The sequence below is a fragment of the Aotus nancymaae genome, unplaced genomic scaffold, assembly GCF_030222135.1.
Source record: "Aotus nancymaae isolate 86718 unplaced genomic scaffold, 86718_ANA_hifiasm-v0.15.2.pri h1tg000014l, whole genome shotgun sequence".
Lineage (NCBI taxonomy): Eukaryota > Metazoa > Chordata > Mammalia > Primates > Aotidae > Aotus > Aotus nancymaae.
The window spans coordinates 93,030,450-93,044,347 of record NW_026988425.1 but is presented as its reverse complement, the minus strand read 5'-3'; the positions used below and the strand labels follow the sequence as shown (position 1 = coordinate 93,044,347).

General features: G+C 38.0%; 1 protein-coding gene and 1 long non-coding RNA gene across 2 annotated transcripts in view; one reads left to right on the top strand and one right to left on the bottom strand.

Moving 5' to 3' along the window:
• FAM174A (family with sequence similarity 174 member A) overlaps positions 1 to 1,780 on the bottom strand; it is a 43,949-nt gene extending 42,169 nt beyond the window's left edge. The window contains exon 1 of the mRNA XM_012459457.2: positions 1,144 to 1,780. Within this exon, the coding sequence (XP_012314880.1) occupies positions 1,144 to 1,577 (434 nt within the window). The 5' untranslated portion in view covers positions 1,578 to 1,780. The remainder of the gene's footprint in view (positions 1 to 1,143) is intronic.
• Positions 1,781 to 1,873: 93 nt separating this feature from the next.
• Positions 1,874 to 13,898, top strand: part of LOC135274812 (uncharacterized) — a 182,469-nt gene continuing 170,444 nt past the window's right edge. Inside the window, exon 1 of the long non-coding RNA XR_010342546.1 lies at positions 1,874 to 1,946. This is a non-coding gene — a long non-coding RNA (uncharacterized LOC135274812). The remainder of the gene's footprint in view (positions 1,947 to 13,898) is intronic.

Below are 13,898 nucleotides of genomic sequence, written 5' to 3'. Positions count from 1 at the left end.
TGACAAAGAGTTTCTCAAAAGTTAGTTGCAATGTGGAATCTGAAAGAATATCTATGAACTACTTGTAAGGCCTTTAACAGCATGTATTATTTTGAAAACAATTTTAATACTGTAGATCCCCTGAAGAGGTCTAAGAGGTCTAAGTGAAACTCCCACCTCTGTGGTTCCCTGGCCCACATGTCAAGAACCTCTGGCTTACACTATTTTTTAACCAGCCAAGTGATGTTGGTTTTCCATTCATGATAATAATGACTTGTTTAAAGGGAAACTTTTGCTTTAAATAATCAGTTAAAAGAAATATTTTAAATTATAATACAGAGCATAATTATGGGAAAAATGTGAAGTAATTTGGAAAACAAAAAACCAGCACAATCTGCAAACCTACCCTCTACGCTTATTTTACAATGAAGGAAACTGCTAAACAGTTTTCCTTCACCTTGTCTCTTTGCTGGCTTCTCCTAATTGTGAGGTCTTGGCTCTTTTTGCCAACTCTTCAGGAAGGTGATTCTCAAGTAATTAGGTATAAGCGAATTACTTACGTGGCAGATTAAAGGCTAATACTAGGAAACACTGATGGTAAGGAAGAAGTTATCTTCTCCCGAATTTTATAAAAATAAAATATCCATAATAAGGCACCTCTATACTACTATCAATCTACTCAAATACATATTAATTTCCTATTAAGTGGCAGCACTGTACAAGAATTTATAAGACTCACAAACCTACTAGAAAGATATCCTGTCTTTAAAGCCTTCACATTCTGATTGGCAAAATTTTGACCATTGGCAAAATGTAGAGTAGAAAGGTAGAAGTATTTTACAAAGCAGAGTTGTCGAAATTCAAGGGAATAAAGATTATCTTCCCTTCAGAGAAAGGGTGCCTTTTGAGGCTGACGTGGGTCGTAGGTCAGATGAAGAGATTTGGAGGTAGGGCGCTAATTTATAAACAAAAGGCAGCAATTAGTTGTAGGTTTAAATTGCCCCAAAGGTAACAGGCCTTTAAGACAGTCAAGTCACATTCTTAGGCAGGAACCCCTGATGTTGGGGAACGGGGAAAGGGTCACAGAAGTCAGCCTTGCTGGAGGACATCACTGGCCTGCGCATCTCAGGCCCACGGGGGAGCCCCACCGAGGCTTTGCCTCACCTGACCGTCCTGACCACGAAGTACACCAGCACCGCGCCGCTCACCACCATCAACACTGTCAGGGCCCGCTGGGTCATGGGCTTTTCGCCAGGGTTGGGGCTCACAGCAAGGCCGCCACCCACCGAGCCTTCCCCGGCCTTCCCTCCGTGATCCTCCGCCTCAGGCCCGGTCCCAGGGCTGCTGCCATTGCCGCCCTCGGAGCCCCGCGGCCCCGCAGCTTCAGATAGACCACGGCCCGGCTGCTGGGCAGCGGTAGGGCCCGGTGGCAGCGGCGGCAATGTCCGTGGTCTAGGGTCAGGAGGCCCAGGACCTGGCGCGGCTTCGGCTGCCTGTAACAGCACTGCCAGGGGCCCGCTTAGCTCAGGCAGCAGTAGCAGGAGGAGGACGGAAGCCAAGAGGTGGCTGAGACAGCAACAGCAGTGCGAGGCCTTCATCGTTCCCAGACTGCTCTCTCACCACCCGGGGGCTGCCGGGCCCGCCACGCTGGCTCCAAGAGGGACCATAGGCGCAGAGGAAAATGAGGAAGAGGTGACCAAACGCCAGGGAGAGGCCCGGTCGTGGCAGGTGGCAGAAGCTCTGGCAGCTGTAGCTGCCGGGAGAACCGGAAGTTCGTACATCTCAGCGGCCACTGCTGCTAAGGACGCCTTCGGTTGCTAACTTGTAGGGGCGGGGTGCACTCGGTGACGTCAGAGGCCCAGCGCCAAGTGCGCACGCGCACTTGTGGAAAGCACAAGGACGTGTCTTCTGGAAGCTTTGCTCTTTTCACTGTTAGTGAGGAGCGGTCAAGAATGCGTATTAACAAAGTAAGTGGACAAAAAAAGGTTGTGTAACATGTACAGCAACTCTCTTCTGCAGGAACCTTAAGAGAATGGAAGCTCATAATCTGAATTCATTGTTGTCAAACTGCAATAACACATTTAAGCAGTAAGCCAGAGGGGCTTAGTTTCCCTCAGCTTGATTACCAGCCTTAAGCATGTGGGTCCCTCACCTCCCTTTCTAAAGAGCGTTTACTTTAGAAAACTTTACCATTGTAATTTTTTTCCGCTTTCCTTTTCAGATGTAAATGTTTTTAAAAAGTTGTGGCCAGTTTTGTAGTTGAAAACTATCTCAAGGTTATGGAAGCCATGCCTTTGAAATATAATCAGCAAGAAGATAGTGAGCCATCTCTATTCTGTGGGAGGATAGGCGCCTAACCGCTGTAGGCTTCTCCCTTCAAATCGTAAAACCACCTCCTCTCGTGGAGGAGAAAATTTACTTTTCCTTTTGGTAACGTCAATCAGCAAACTCAGGTAGCCCATGATCTTCCCAACATAGCTCTTAAAAATTCTCCACTGCTGAGTTTTTTTTTTTTTTAAGTTGAGCTTAGAAGAGTTCTATCCCCATTCCCGACTGCCAGTATTCTTCAATAATGTCTTCCTTGCCTGTTTGACTTAAGTAATATGGAACTTCGATTTGTGCAGATAACAAACGAAAAATCTGAACAAGATCAGATATTAATATTTGCCAACTTATTAAAATGTGTTTATTAAACAAATTGTTTAGAGTTCCTACTCTTATTTATTTAGAGATGGAGTCTCGCTATGTCACCAAGGCTGGAGCGCAGTGGCGCAATCGGCTCACTGCAGCCTCTGCCTTCCGGGTTCAAGTGATTCTCCTGCCTCAGCCTCCTTAGTAGTTCGGATTACAGGCACGCGCCACCACGCCCAGCTAATTTTTATATTTTAGTAGAGACTGGGTTTTACCATTTTGACCAGGCTGGTCTGGAACTCGTGACCTCTAGTGATCTGTCTGCCTCGGCCTTCCAAGGTGCTGGGATTACATTTTGATTATTGAGTAGTGAACAAATGTGACTGATCCTTGCTTCATAGAAGTTAGGTTCAAGTGGTGGTAATAATCACACTAATTTTGAAATCTGAATTGTGTTTTTAAAATGAAACATACAACATCTATACTACAAATTTTGTAAACTGCTCTTTTAGGTAGAGTGGACAGGATGGTATGTCTTTTAGCGGCTTTCAGGCAGCAGGGTGAAGCAGTTGCTTCTGTCTGGCAGAATTGCAAGGATTAGGAATCTTAATGTTGAGTTTCAGTGTAAAGAAGCTCATTTGTGGTACGCCCTACCTAATGTCAGCTTCCAAATGGCATTTATCAGTAATAAAGTAGCCCTGGTGATTTCCCATCTTGCTTACTCAGAACTTCATTCCACATTACAAATGGAATAGAGTTAGTATTTAATGCCTCTCCCCGCCCCCCGCAAAATGGAATAGAGTTAGTATTTAATGCCACCTCCCCAAAATGTCCAACATCCAACTTCTCAAAAAAAGGAAAGAAAAAAAGAAAACGTGCATTATCTTTCCTTCTTTCCAAAATCTGATTTTGTCATGTGTTCTTCATCATGATTAATGGCATTATTCTCCCAGATGTGCAGGCATAAAACCTTTGTATCATTCATTACCCCAAATTCCCATCTGCAGCAGTCCTTGGCAGTAACTGGGACATGCAAAGTGCTAAATGATTCTGAAATCTTAGAGTCAAACTAATGTTTCCAGATGATTAGAGAAAAGCATGTTTTAATGTTTCTCAAAACGTAGCCCTCAACCCAAAGCAAAATCAGAAAGGGAATTTGTTAAAATTGAAGATTCTGTATCACTATTTCAGAAATTCTAGACAGAATTTTTGGAAGTGGGGATATGGACTATATATGCATTTTTAACAAACTCTTGGAGTGATTTTCAGGTACACTGAAATTTAAGAATCTCTTTCCTTTCCCTTACTACCTGTTTGCAGGTATTTTCATATCCTGTCCATTTCCCTAACTTTTTTCCCATTAATCCATTCCTGTAGGCTTCTAGAGCTCTTAGGGCTACATACTAACCTGTTTGGTGCCCAGAGCTTTCTACCTTCACTTAAACTGGCTATATTACTGCCAAGATAAACGTTTTAAGTGTAGATCTCTCTTGCTATAGCACCAACCAACTAAACAACAACAAGAAGAAACAAACAGATTTTTCGGAGATACTGAATTCTCAACAAAAGTGATCTTAAGCAGGCAACATACCTGGAAGTTATTTTGCTCTTTTTAGAATACCGTATTATTTGTAAAACATCATTATAGGATGACATCTTGAAGCCTGTCATAGGAATGACGAAAAATTTTTCTGAGAAAATATTGTTTTGCTTGTGTGATACCAAGTATAATTTTGAGCACAAATGTCAATTTAAAATATCTTTCAAACTAAGTAAAGTTGATTTTTTATGAATTTTTCTCTTAATTTTAATATACTTGTTCACTTCTTACCAGTTGGCTTGCAAACAAGTTACCAAGCACAAGAGATAAACATATGAGGGAAAAAAAATTCTTAGAATGAGAAATTTGTGTCAAGTTACTTAAATTCATCTGCATACTGGGAAAAGACCAACATAATTCTAAAGGAAAGCAGTAACATAGCTGACAGAACAAATATGTTTCATGAAAATATACTTAAAAACTATTGGCCTGCTAAGTAAAAGCTGAACTTTTCATTCTTGTATTGAATAATGATTGTGAATTCTACTTAAGTACTTAGTATGTACCAGATATTGTGCTATCAAATATTAAATGATTAACTTGTTTAAGCCTCAAAAATACCCCATAATTTTTCTTACTTTACAGTTGAAGAAACTGAGACACAGGGTAATTGATTTGGCCAAAATTCACATGATTATTAACAGTAGAACTGGATATTGAACTCTGGCAGTCTAGTTACAGAGACAGATTATTAACTGCCACCTTATTATATTCTCCTAGTTAAGTATTTCCATGATTTGATCCTAGCTGCTCAATCAACTATTGCTAGAATAATGTGGCATAACCAATAACCATAGAAATATCAGTGGCATACAGCAAATCAGCATTTATTTCTCACATGTCTTTGGCCAAGCTGTGGTTGACTAACTTAAGTTAACCTTGGCTGCATTTGGTGCCAGGCTATAGGTTTAGTTAAAATTTATCCCAGTTGTTATAGGTTTAGTTGTTATAGGTTTAGTTAAAATTTATCACAGTCTCCTAGGATCAGAGCCTATCAAAGATATTAAGGACCTGAAACTTTGAATTTCACAATTTTTATCTTTTTAAAAAATATTTTTTACTTTAATTTTTTTATTTTCGTCGATTAAGGGATACAAGTATGGTTGTGTTCTATAGGTGTATTGTGTAGAGGTGAAGTTTGGGCTTTTAGTGTACCCATCACCCGAGTAGTGTACATTATACCCAATAGGTAGTATTTTAAACCTCACCACCCTTCCTCTTCCACCTTTTGTTGTCTTCAATGTCTATTATTCCACTCTGTATGTCTCTGTATACTCACTGTTTATCTCCCACTTGTAAGTGAGAACATGCAATTATTTCCTTTCTGTATCTGAGTGATTTCACTAAGGATAATGATCTCTAGTACCATTCTTGTTGATGCAAAATACATGATTTTATTCTTTTTTTTTTGTTTTGGCTTAGTGGTATTCTGTGGCCCTCATACACACACACACACACACACACCCCCCACAGACACATATCAAATTTTCAGGTGGCATACACACACATACCCCCCACACATACAACATTTTCAAATGTCAACTTAGAGCTTTGCTGATGTGGCCAGAAAGTGGGGCAGACTGCCTTATTACTATGGGTGTAAAGCAGCTACAATACCCTTAGAGGTTACTGGGGATATTCATGTAGTGCTCAGTACAGATTTGGTCCATTGAAAGAAGGAATAAATGAATGAATTAATCACATCAAAGCACATGACATGTTTTTAAAATGTTTATCAAAAAGCTTAGAATAATACATTCTTAGAATGGGATTATTTTTTTCTCTGGTGACAAGTAAAATAATTTTTAACATAGTGTCTTATGATCAGCATCATTCTTGAATACGTGCCTTTTTTTTGTTTCCATCCCATATATTTGTCTTGGCTTCAGATTAATCAGAAAGCCTTTAAATTACAGAGTTCGCTTTTCATCTTTCTTCTGCTGCTATGAGAGAATATGTAGTAATCACATAACAGGATGTTCAGTGTATGTTTCTAGGATTGACAGATTTATTAGTATCCTCTTGTCATTCATTATGAACAGAGATGTTGTTAAACAAAACATAGGAACAATGTAGATATTAACACTGGAATTCCCAGTTTCTATTTCCCTTAGCTTATTTTCTTTAATTGAGTAATATTTTCTTACATATATCTAATTAGACATATAAAAATTTTATTCATGGTTATATATATGTATTCTGTAAACTTTTCAAAGCTCTTTTTAAAAATTTTTAATTAACAATAATTTTACATTTTTATAGTGTACAATGCGATGTGTTGATACATGTATACATTGTGTAATGATCAAATCAGGGTAATTAGCATATTAAGCACCTCAAACATTTGTCTTTTTTGTGTGTTGGGAGCATTCAAATTCCTCTCTTCTAGCTATGCAGAGATATTCAAAATTACAATTAGAATAAGTTCTGATGTTCTATTGCACAGTGGGTTGAATATAGTTAATAATATGGTATTGTAAATCAAATCCCTTTCTTGAGGTTGTAGGGCACTAGGCTAGGATGTTGACCAAGAGTAATGTATGTATCTTCAATTTCAACCTAAGTCAAAAAAATAAAAATAAAACAAGAAGTATACCAAGAAGCTATGGCAGATTGAATAAGCAGGTCAGTGATGCTGGGTAAACATCTAAAACTACATCATGTGCTTGGGGAATGTTTTGTGTGCTGATGAGAAGAATGCATATTCTCCACCTCTTCGTTAGAGTGTTCTGTAAATATCTGTTAGGTCCATTTGTTCTAGAGTGCAATTTAAGTTCATTATTTCTTTGTTGACTTTCTGCCTTGATGGATTGTTCAATGCTTGTGGAGTGCTGAATATTCAACTAATACTGTGTATCTGTCTGTCTCTTTTTTTAGATCTAGTGGTAATTGCTTTTATGAATCTGGGAGCTCCAGACCTAGGTGCATATATGTTTAGAATTGTTATTTCTTCTTGTTGAATTGATCCTTTCATCATGATATAATGGTATTTGTTGTCTTTTTAGATTAAATCTTTTTTTTAATTTTTTTTATTTCAATAGGTTTTTGGGGAACAGGTAGTGTTTGGTTACATGAATAAGTTCTTCAGTGGTGATTTCTGAGATTTTGGTGCACCCATCAACCAAGCAGTGTACACTATACCCACATATAGTGTATGCCTCCCCACCTGCACCTTTATGCCTCCCCACCTGTACCCTTTCCCCCACATCTCCAAAGTCCAATGTATCTTTTGCCTTTGCATCCTCATAGCTTAGTTCCACTTACTAGTGAGAACATACGATGTTTGGTTTTCCATTCCTGAGTTACTTCACTTAAAATAATAGTCTCCAGTTCCATCCAGGTTTCTGCAAATGCCATTTTTTCATTCCTCTTTAGGCTGAGTAGTATTCTGTGGTGTGTGTGTATGTATGTGTGTGTGTGTGTGCGTGCACACGCATGTGCGTGTATCACATTTTCTTTATCCACTCATTGATCGATGGGCATTTGGACTGCTTCCATATTTTTGCAATTGCACATCATGCTTCTATAAACATGCATTGCAAGTATATATAATGATTTCTTTTCCTCTGGATAGGTACCAAGTAGCAAGATTACTGGATCAAATGGTAGATTTACTTTTAGTTCTTTAAGGAATCTCCATAGTTTTCCATACTGGTTGTACTAATTTACATTCCCACCAACAGTACAAAAGTGTTTTCTTTTCACTGTTTCCATGCTAATACCTATTATTTTTTGATTTTTTGAATGATGATCATTCTTTCAGGCATGAGGTGGTATCACATAGTGGTTTTGATTTGCATTTCCCTTATAATTAGTGAGGTTAAGCATGTTTTCATATTCTTTTTGTTCATTGGTATATCTTCTTTTGATAATTGTCTATTCATGTCCTTAGTCTATTTTTTTGATGGAATTTTTTTTTTCTTACTGATTTGTTTGAATTCCTGTAGATTCTGGATATTAGTCCTTTGTCAGATGTACAGATTGTGAAGATTTTCTCTCATTTTGTGAGTTGTCTGTTAACTCTGCTGATTATTTCTTTTGCTATGCAGAAGCTTTTTAGTTTAATTAAATCTCATCTGTTTATCTTTGTTTCTGTTGCATTTGCTTTTGGGTTCTTGGTCATGAAGTCTTTGCCCAAGCCAATGTCAATGTCTAGAAGGTTTTTTTCCCAATGTTAACTTCTAGAATTTTTATGGTTGCAGGTTTTAGATTTAAGTCCTTAATCCTTCTTGAGTTGACTTAGTATAAGGTGAGAAATGAGAGTCCAGTTTCATTCTTCTTCATGTGGCTTGCCAATTATCCCAGCATCATTTGTTGAATAGGCTGTCCTCTCCCCACTTTTTTTTTTTTTTGCTTTGTTGAAGATCAGTTGACTTTAAGTATTTGACTCTATTTCTGGATTCCATGTTCTGTTTCCTTGGTCTATGTGCCTATTTTTAAAGCAGTACCATGCTGTTTTGGTGACTATTGCCTTATAGTACAGTTTGAAGTTCAGTAATGTGATGCTTCCAGATTTGTTCTTTTTGCTTAGTCTTGCTTTGGCTATGTGGGCTGTTTTTTGTTGCTGTATGAATTTAAGGATATTTTCTTTATAGTTCTTTGAAAAATGATGGTAGTATTTTGATGGGAATTGCACTGAATTTGTAGATTGCTTTTGGCAGTATGATCATTTTCACAATATTGATTCTACTCATCCATGAGCATAGGATGTGTTACCATTTGTTTGTGTCATCTATGATGTTTTTCAGCAGTATTTTGTAGTTTTCCTTGTAGAGGTCTTCGATGTACTTGGCTAGGTATATTCCTAAGTATTTAAATTGTTTTTTTTTTTTTTTTTTTTTTGCAAGTATTGTGAAAGTGAGTGAGTTCTTGATTGGATTCTCAGTTTGGTCACTGTTGGTATGTAACAGAGCTACCGATTTGTGTTCATTAATTTTGTATCCTGCAACTTTGCTGAATTCATTTAGCAGTTGTAGAAGGCTTTTGGATCAGTCTTTAGGGTTTTCTAAGTATACAGTCATAACATCAAGCAAGCAGTTTGACTTTCTCTTTACCAATTTAGATGCCTTTTATTTCTTTCCTTTGTCTGATTGATCTGGCTAGGACTTCTAGTACTATATTGAATAGGAATGGTGAAAGTGAGCATCCTTGTATTGTTCCAGTCTTCAGGGAGAATGCTTTCACCTTTTTCCCATTCAATATAATGTTGGCTGTGGATATGTCATAGATGGCTTTTATTATCTTAATGTTTGTCCCTTCTATGTCAATTTTTCTGAGAGTTTTAATCATAAAGGAATGCTGGATTTGGTCAAATGCTTTTTCCGCATCTATTGAGATGATCATGTGATTTTTGTGTTTAATTTTGATTGTGTGGTGTATCACATTTATGGACTTCCATATGTTAAACCATCCCTGCATCCCTGGTATGAAACCCACTTCATCATAGTAGATTATCTTTTTGATATGCTGTTGGATTTAGTTATTTAGTATTTTGTTAAGGATTTTTGCATCTACACTCATTAGGGATATTGGTCTGTTGATTTTGGTTATGTCCTTTCCTTGTTTTCATATTAGGGTGATACTGGTCTTATAGAATGATTTAGGGATGATTACATCTTTCTCTGTTTTTTGGAATAGTGTGAATAGGATTTGTACCAATTCTTCTTTGAACACCTGATAGAATGCAGCTAGGAATTCATCTGGTCCTGGGCTTTTTTTTTTTTTTTTTTTTTTGGTTGGCAATTTTTAAATTACCATTTCAGTCTTGCCACTTGCTAAAGGTTTGTTCAGAGATTCTATGTCTTCCTGGTTTAATCTGGGAGGGTTGTATACTTCAGAAATTTATCTCTCTCCTCTGGGTTTTCTACTTTATGCACATAAAGGTGTTCATTGTAGCCTTGAATAATCTTTTGTATTTCTATGGTTTCAATTGTAATATCTCCCATTTCATTTCTTATTATTTTATTTTTATTTTTTTGAGAAAGAGTCTTGCTCTGTTGAGATCACACCAGGCTGGAATGCAGTGGTGTGATCTCAGCTCAGTGCAACCATCACTGCCAGGGTTTAAGCAATTTTCCTGCCTCAGCTACCCGAGTAGCTGGGATTACAGGCATGCACCAGTATGGCCAGCTAATGTTTGCTTTTTCAGTAGAGGCAGGGTTTCACCATGTTGGCCAGGCAAGTGTCAAACTCCTGACCTCAAGTGATCCACTTGCCTCAGCTTCCCAAAGTGTTGGGATTACAGGTGCGAGCCACCACGCACAGCCCCATTTCATTTCTAACTGAGCTTATTTGGCTCTTCTCTCTTCTTTTCTTGGTTAATTTCACTAATTATTTATCAATTTTGTTTATCTTTTCAAAGAACCAGCTTTTTGTTTCATTTATCTTTTGTATTTTTTTGCTTGTTTGTTTGTTCCAATTTCATTTGGTTCTGCTCTGATCTTTATTACTTCTTTTGTTCTGCTAGGTTTGGGTTTGGATTATTCTTGTTTCTCAGTTCTGTGATGATAACCTTAGATCATCTATTTTTGCTGTTTCAGACTTTGATGTAGGCATTTAATACTGTGAACTTTCCTCTTAGCACTGCTTTTGCTGTATCCCAGAGGTCTTGGTAGGTTGTGTCACTATTATCATTCAGTTCAAAGTTTTTAAATTTCCACCTTAATTTTATTATTTATTCAATGATCATTCAGAAGCAGATTATTAATTTTCATTCATTTGCATGGTTTTGAATGTTTCTTTTGGAGTTTATTTCTAATTTTATTCCACTCTTGTCTGAGAGAGTAGTTGATACAATTTCAATTTATTTTTTTAAATTTACTGAGACGTGTGGCCTTTCATATGGTTTATCTTGGAGAATGCTTCATGTGCTGATGAACAGAATGTATATTCTGCAGTTGTTTGGTAGAATGTTCTGTAAATATCTGTTAAGTCCATTTGTTGTAGCTATAGTTTAGGTCCATTGTTTCTTTGTTGACTTTCTGTCTTGATGGCCTGTCTAGTACTGTCAGTGGAGTATTAAAGTCCTCCATTATTTTTGTGTTTTGGTTTATTTCATTACATAGGTCTAGGAGTAATTATTTCATAAATTTGGGAACTCTAGTGTTAGATGCATATATATGTATAATTGTGGCATTTTCCTGTTGGACTAGTCCTTTTATCATTATACAATGTTTGTCTTTTTTAACTGCTGTTGCTTTAAAGTTGGTTTTGTCTGATACAAGAATAGTTACCCCTGCTCGCTTTTGGTGTTCATTGCATAGAATATCTTTTTTTACTCCTTTGCCTTAAGTTTATGTGACTCCTTATGTGTTAGGTGAGTCTCCTGAAGACAGAATAAACTTGCTTGGGGATTTCTTACCCATTCTGCCATTCTGTATCTTTTAAGTGGAGCATTTAGCACATTTATATTCAATGTTAGTTTTGAGAGGTGAGGTACTATCTATTCATCATGCTACTTTTTGCCTAAATACATTTTTTTTTCATTGTGGTGGTGGTGTATCGGTCATGTGCGATTTATGCTTTAAGGATGTTCTATTTTGGTGTCTTTTGAGGATTTGTTTCAAGATTTAGAGCTCCTTTTAGCAGTTCTTGTACTGCTGGCTTGGTAGTGGCAAATTCTCTCAGCATTTGTTTGTCTGGAAAAGACTGGATCTTTCCTTCATTTATGAAGCTTAGCTTCACTGGATACAAAATTCTTGTCTTGTTAATTGTTTTGTTTAAGGAGGCTAAAAATAGTACCCCAATACATTCTAGTTTGTTGGGTGTTTCTGAGAAATCTGCTGTTAATCTGATAGGTGTTCCTTTATAGGTTACCTAATGCTATTGCTTCACATCTCTTAATATTCTTTCCTTTGTCTTGACTTTAGATAACCTGATGACTGTGTGCCTAGGCAATGATTTTGCAATTAATTTTCCAGGTGTTTTTTGAGCTTCTTGTATTTGGATGTCTAGTTCTCTAGCAAGGCTGGGGAAGTTTTCCTTCATTATTCCATCAAATATGTTTTCCAAACTTTCAGATTTCTCTTCTTCCTCAGGAACATTAGTTATTCTTAGGTTTGGACTTTTAATATGGTTCCAAACTTCTTGGATGCTTTATTTTTTATTCTTTTTACTTTATCTTTGGTGGATTGGGTTAATTCAAAAGCTTCGTCTTTGAGCTCTGAATTTCTTTCTTCCACTTGTTTCATTCTATTACTGAGACATTCCACTGCATTTTCCAATTTTCCAATTCTCTAAGTGTGTCCTTGATTTCTGGAAGTTGCGATTATTTTTTATTAATGCTGTCTGTCTCACTGAAGAACTTTCCTTTCTTGTATCATCTTTTTAATTTGTTTTAGTCGAACTTCACTTTTCCATGATGGCTTTTTGATTAGCTTAATAATCAACCTTTTGTATTGTATTTCTGCCAATTCAGAAATTTTAGCTTGATTTGGATCCATTGCTGGCTAGCTCGTATGATCTTTTGGGGGTGTTAAAGAACCTTGTTTTGTAGTACCAGAATTGCTTTTCTGGTTCATTCTCACTTGGGTAGACTGTCAGAGGGAAGATCTGGTACTCAATGGCTGATGTTTAGATTATTTTGTTCCATGGACTGCTCCTTTGATGTCGTGTTCTCTCCCTTTTCCTAGGAATGGGGCTTCCTGAGAGCTGAACTGTCATAATTATTTTTGCTCTTCTGGGCCTAGCCACCCAGTGGAGCTACTGGGGTCCAAGTTGGTACTGGGGAGTGCTGGCAGAGTCCTGTGATGTAATCCATCTTCAGGTCTTGCAGTCATGAATACCAGCACATGCTCCAGTGGAGGTAGCAGGGGAATGAAGTGGACTCTGTCAGGGTCCTTGGTTGTGTTTTTGTTCAATGCACTGGCTTTATGTTTGTCGGGCTCCAGCCAGGAGGCGGCGCTTTTCAAAAGTGCATGGGTTTCAGTCCTATAGTGAGGATACAAACTTGCCCTAGGGACATGTGGTTAAGAAATCAGGTTTCCCAGGTGATGGGTAGTGCCGTAGGGCTTCCAAGAGATTATGACCATTGTCTTTGGCTACAAGGGCCATTAGAGAAAGACCATGTCTGAGTTTATAAGCTCTTTGGATGGGGCTCGCTGTAGCTGCTGTGGGGCTGGGGGTGGGATTCTAGACCAATGGAGTTATATTACCAGGGGGATTATGGCTGCCTCTGCTGATTCATACAGGTTGTCAAGGAAGTGGGGGAAAGCCATTAGTCACAGGCTTCATCCCACTCGCACACACCCCAAAAGAGACTGTCCAAAAGGCCAGTCTCACTCCCACCATGCCCCCTCAACACCACCAACTGTATTTCTAGCAGTTGATGACCAAGGCTGAGAACTTGCCCCAGAACATGAGCCTCCCTGTTGATAAAGCATGCAGACTCACAGTTTTTTTGGTGTCTCAGGGAGCCTGCAATGGTGATCCAGTTCCTTCAAAGGAAGGAAGTCTCCATAGACTGCTCTGCTTGTATGAGTAGGCGCTGCAAGCTAGTCCTGCCTCCTGCCCTTTGTTATCTCTTTGCTATTGCTTTAAAATCCATTTTATCTGATATAAGAATAGCTATTTCTTCTCATTTTTGGTTTCTATCTGCATGAAATATTTTTCTCCCCTCCATTTACTTTGACTCTACAAGGATCCTTACATGTTAGGTGAGTCTCCTGAAGACAGTAAATATTTGGTTTGT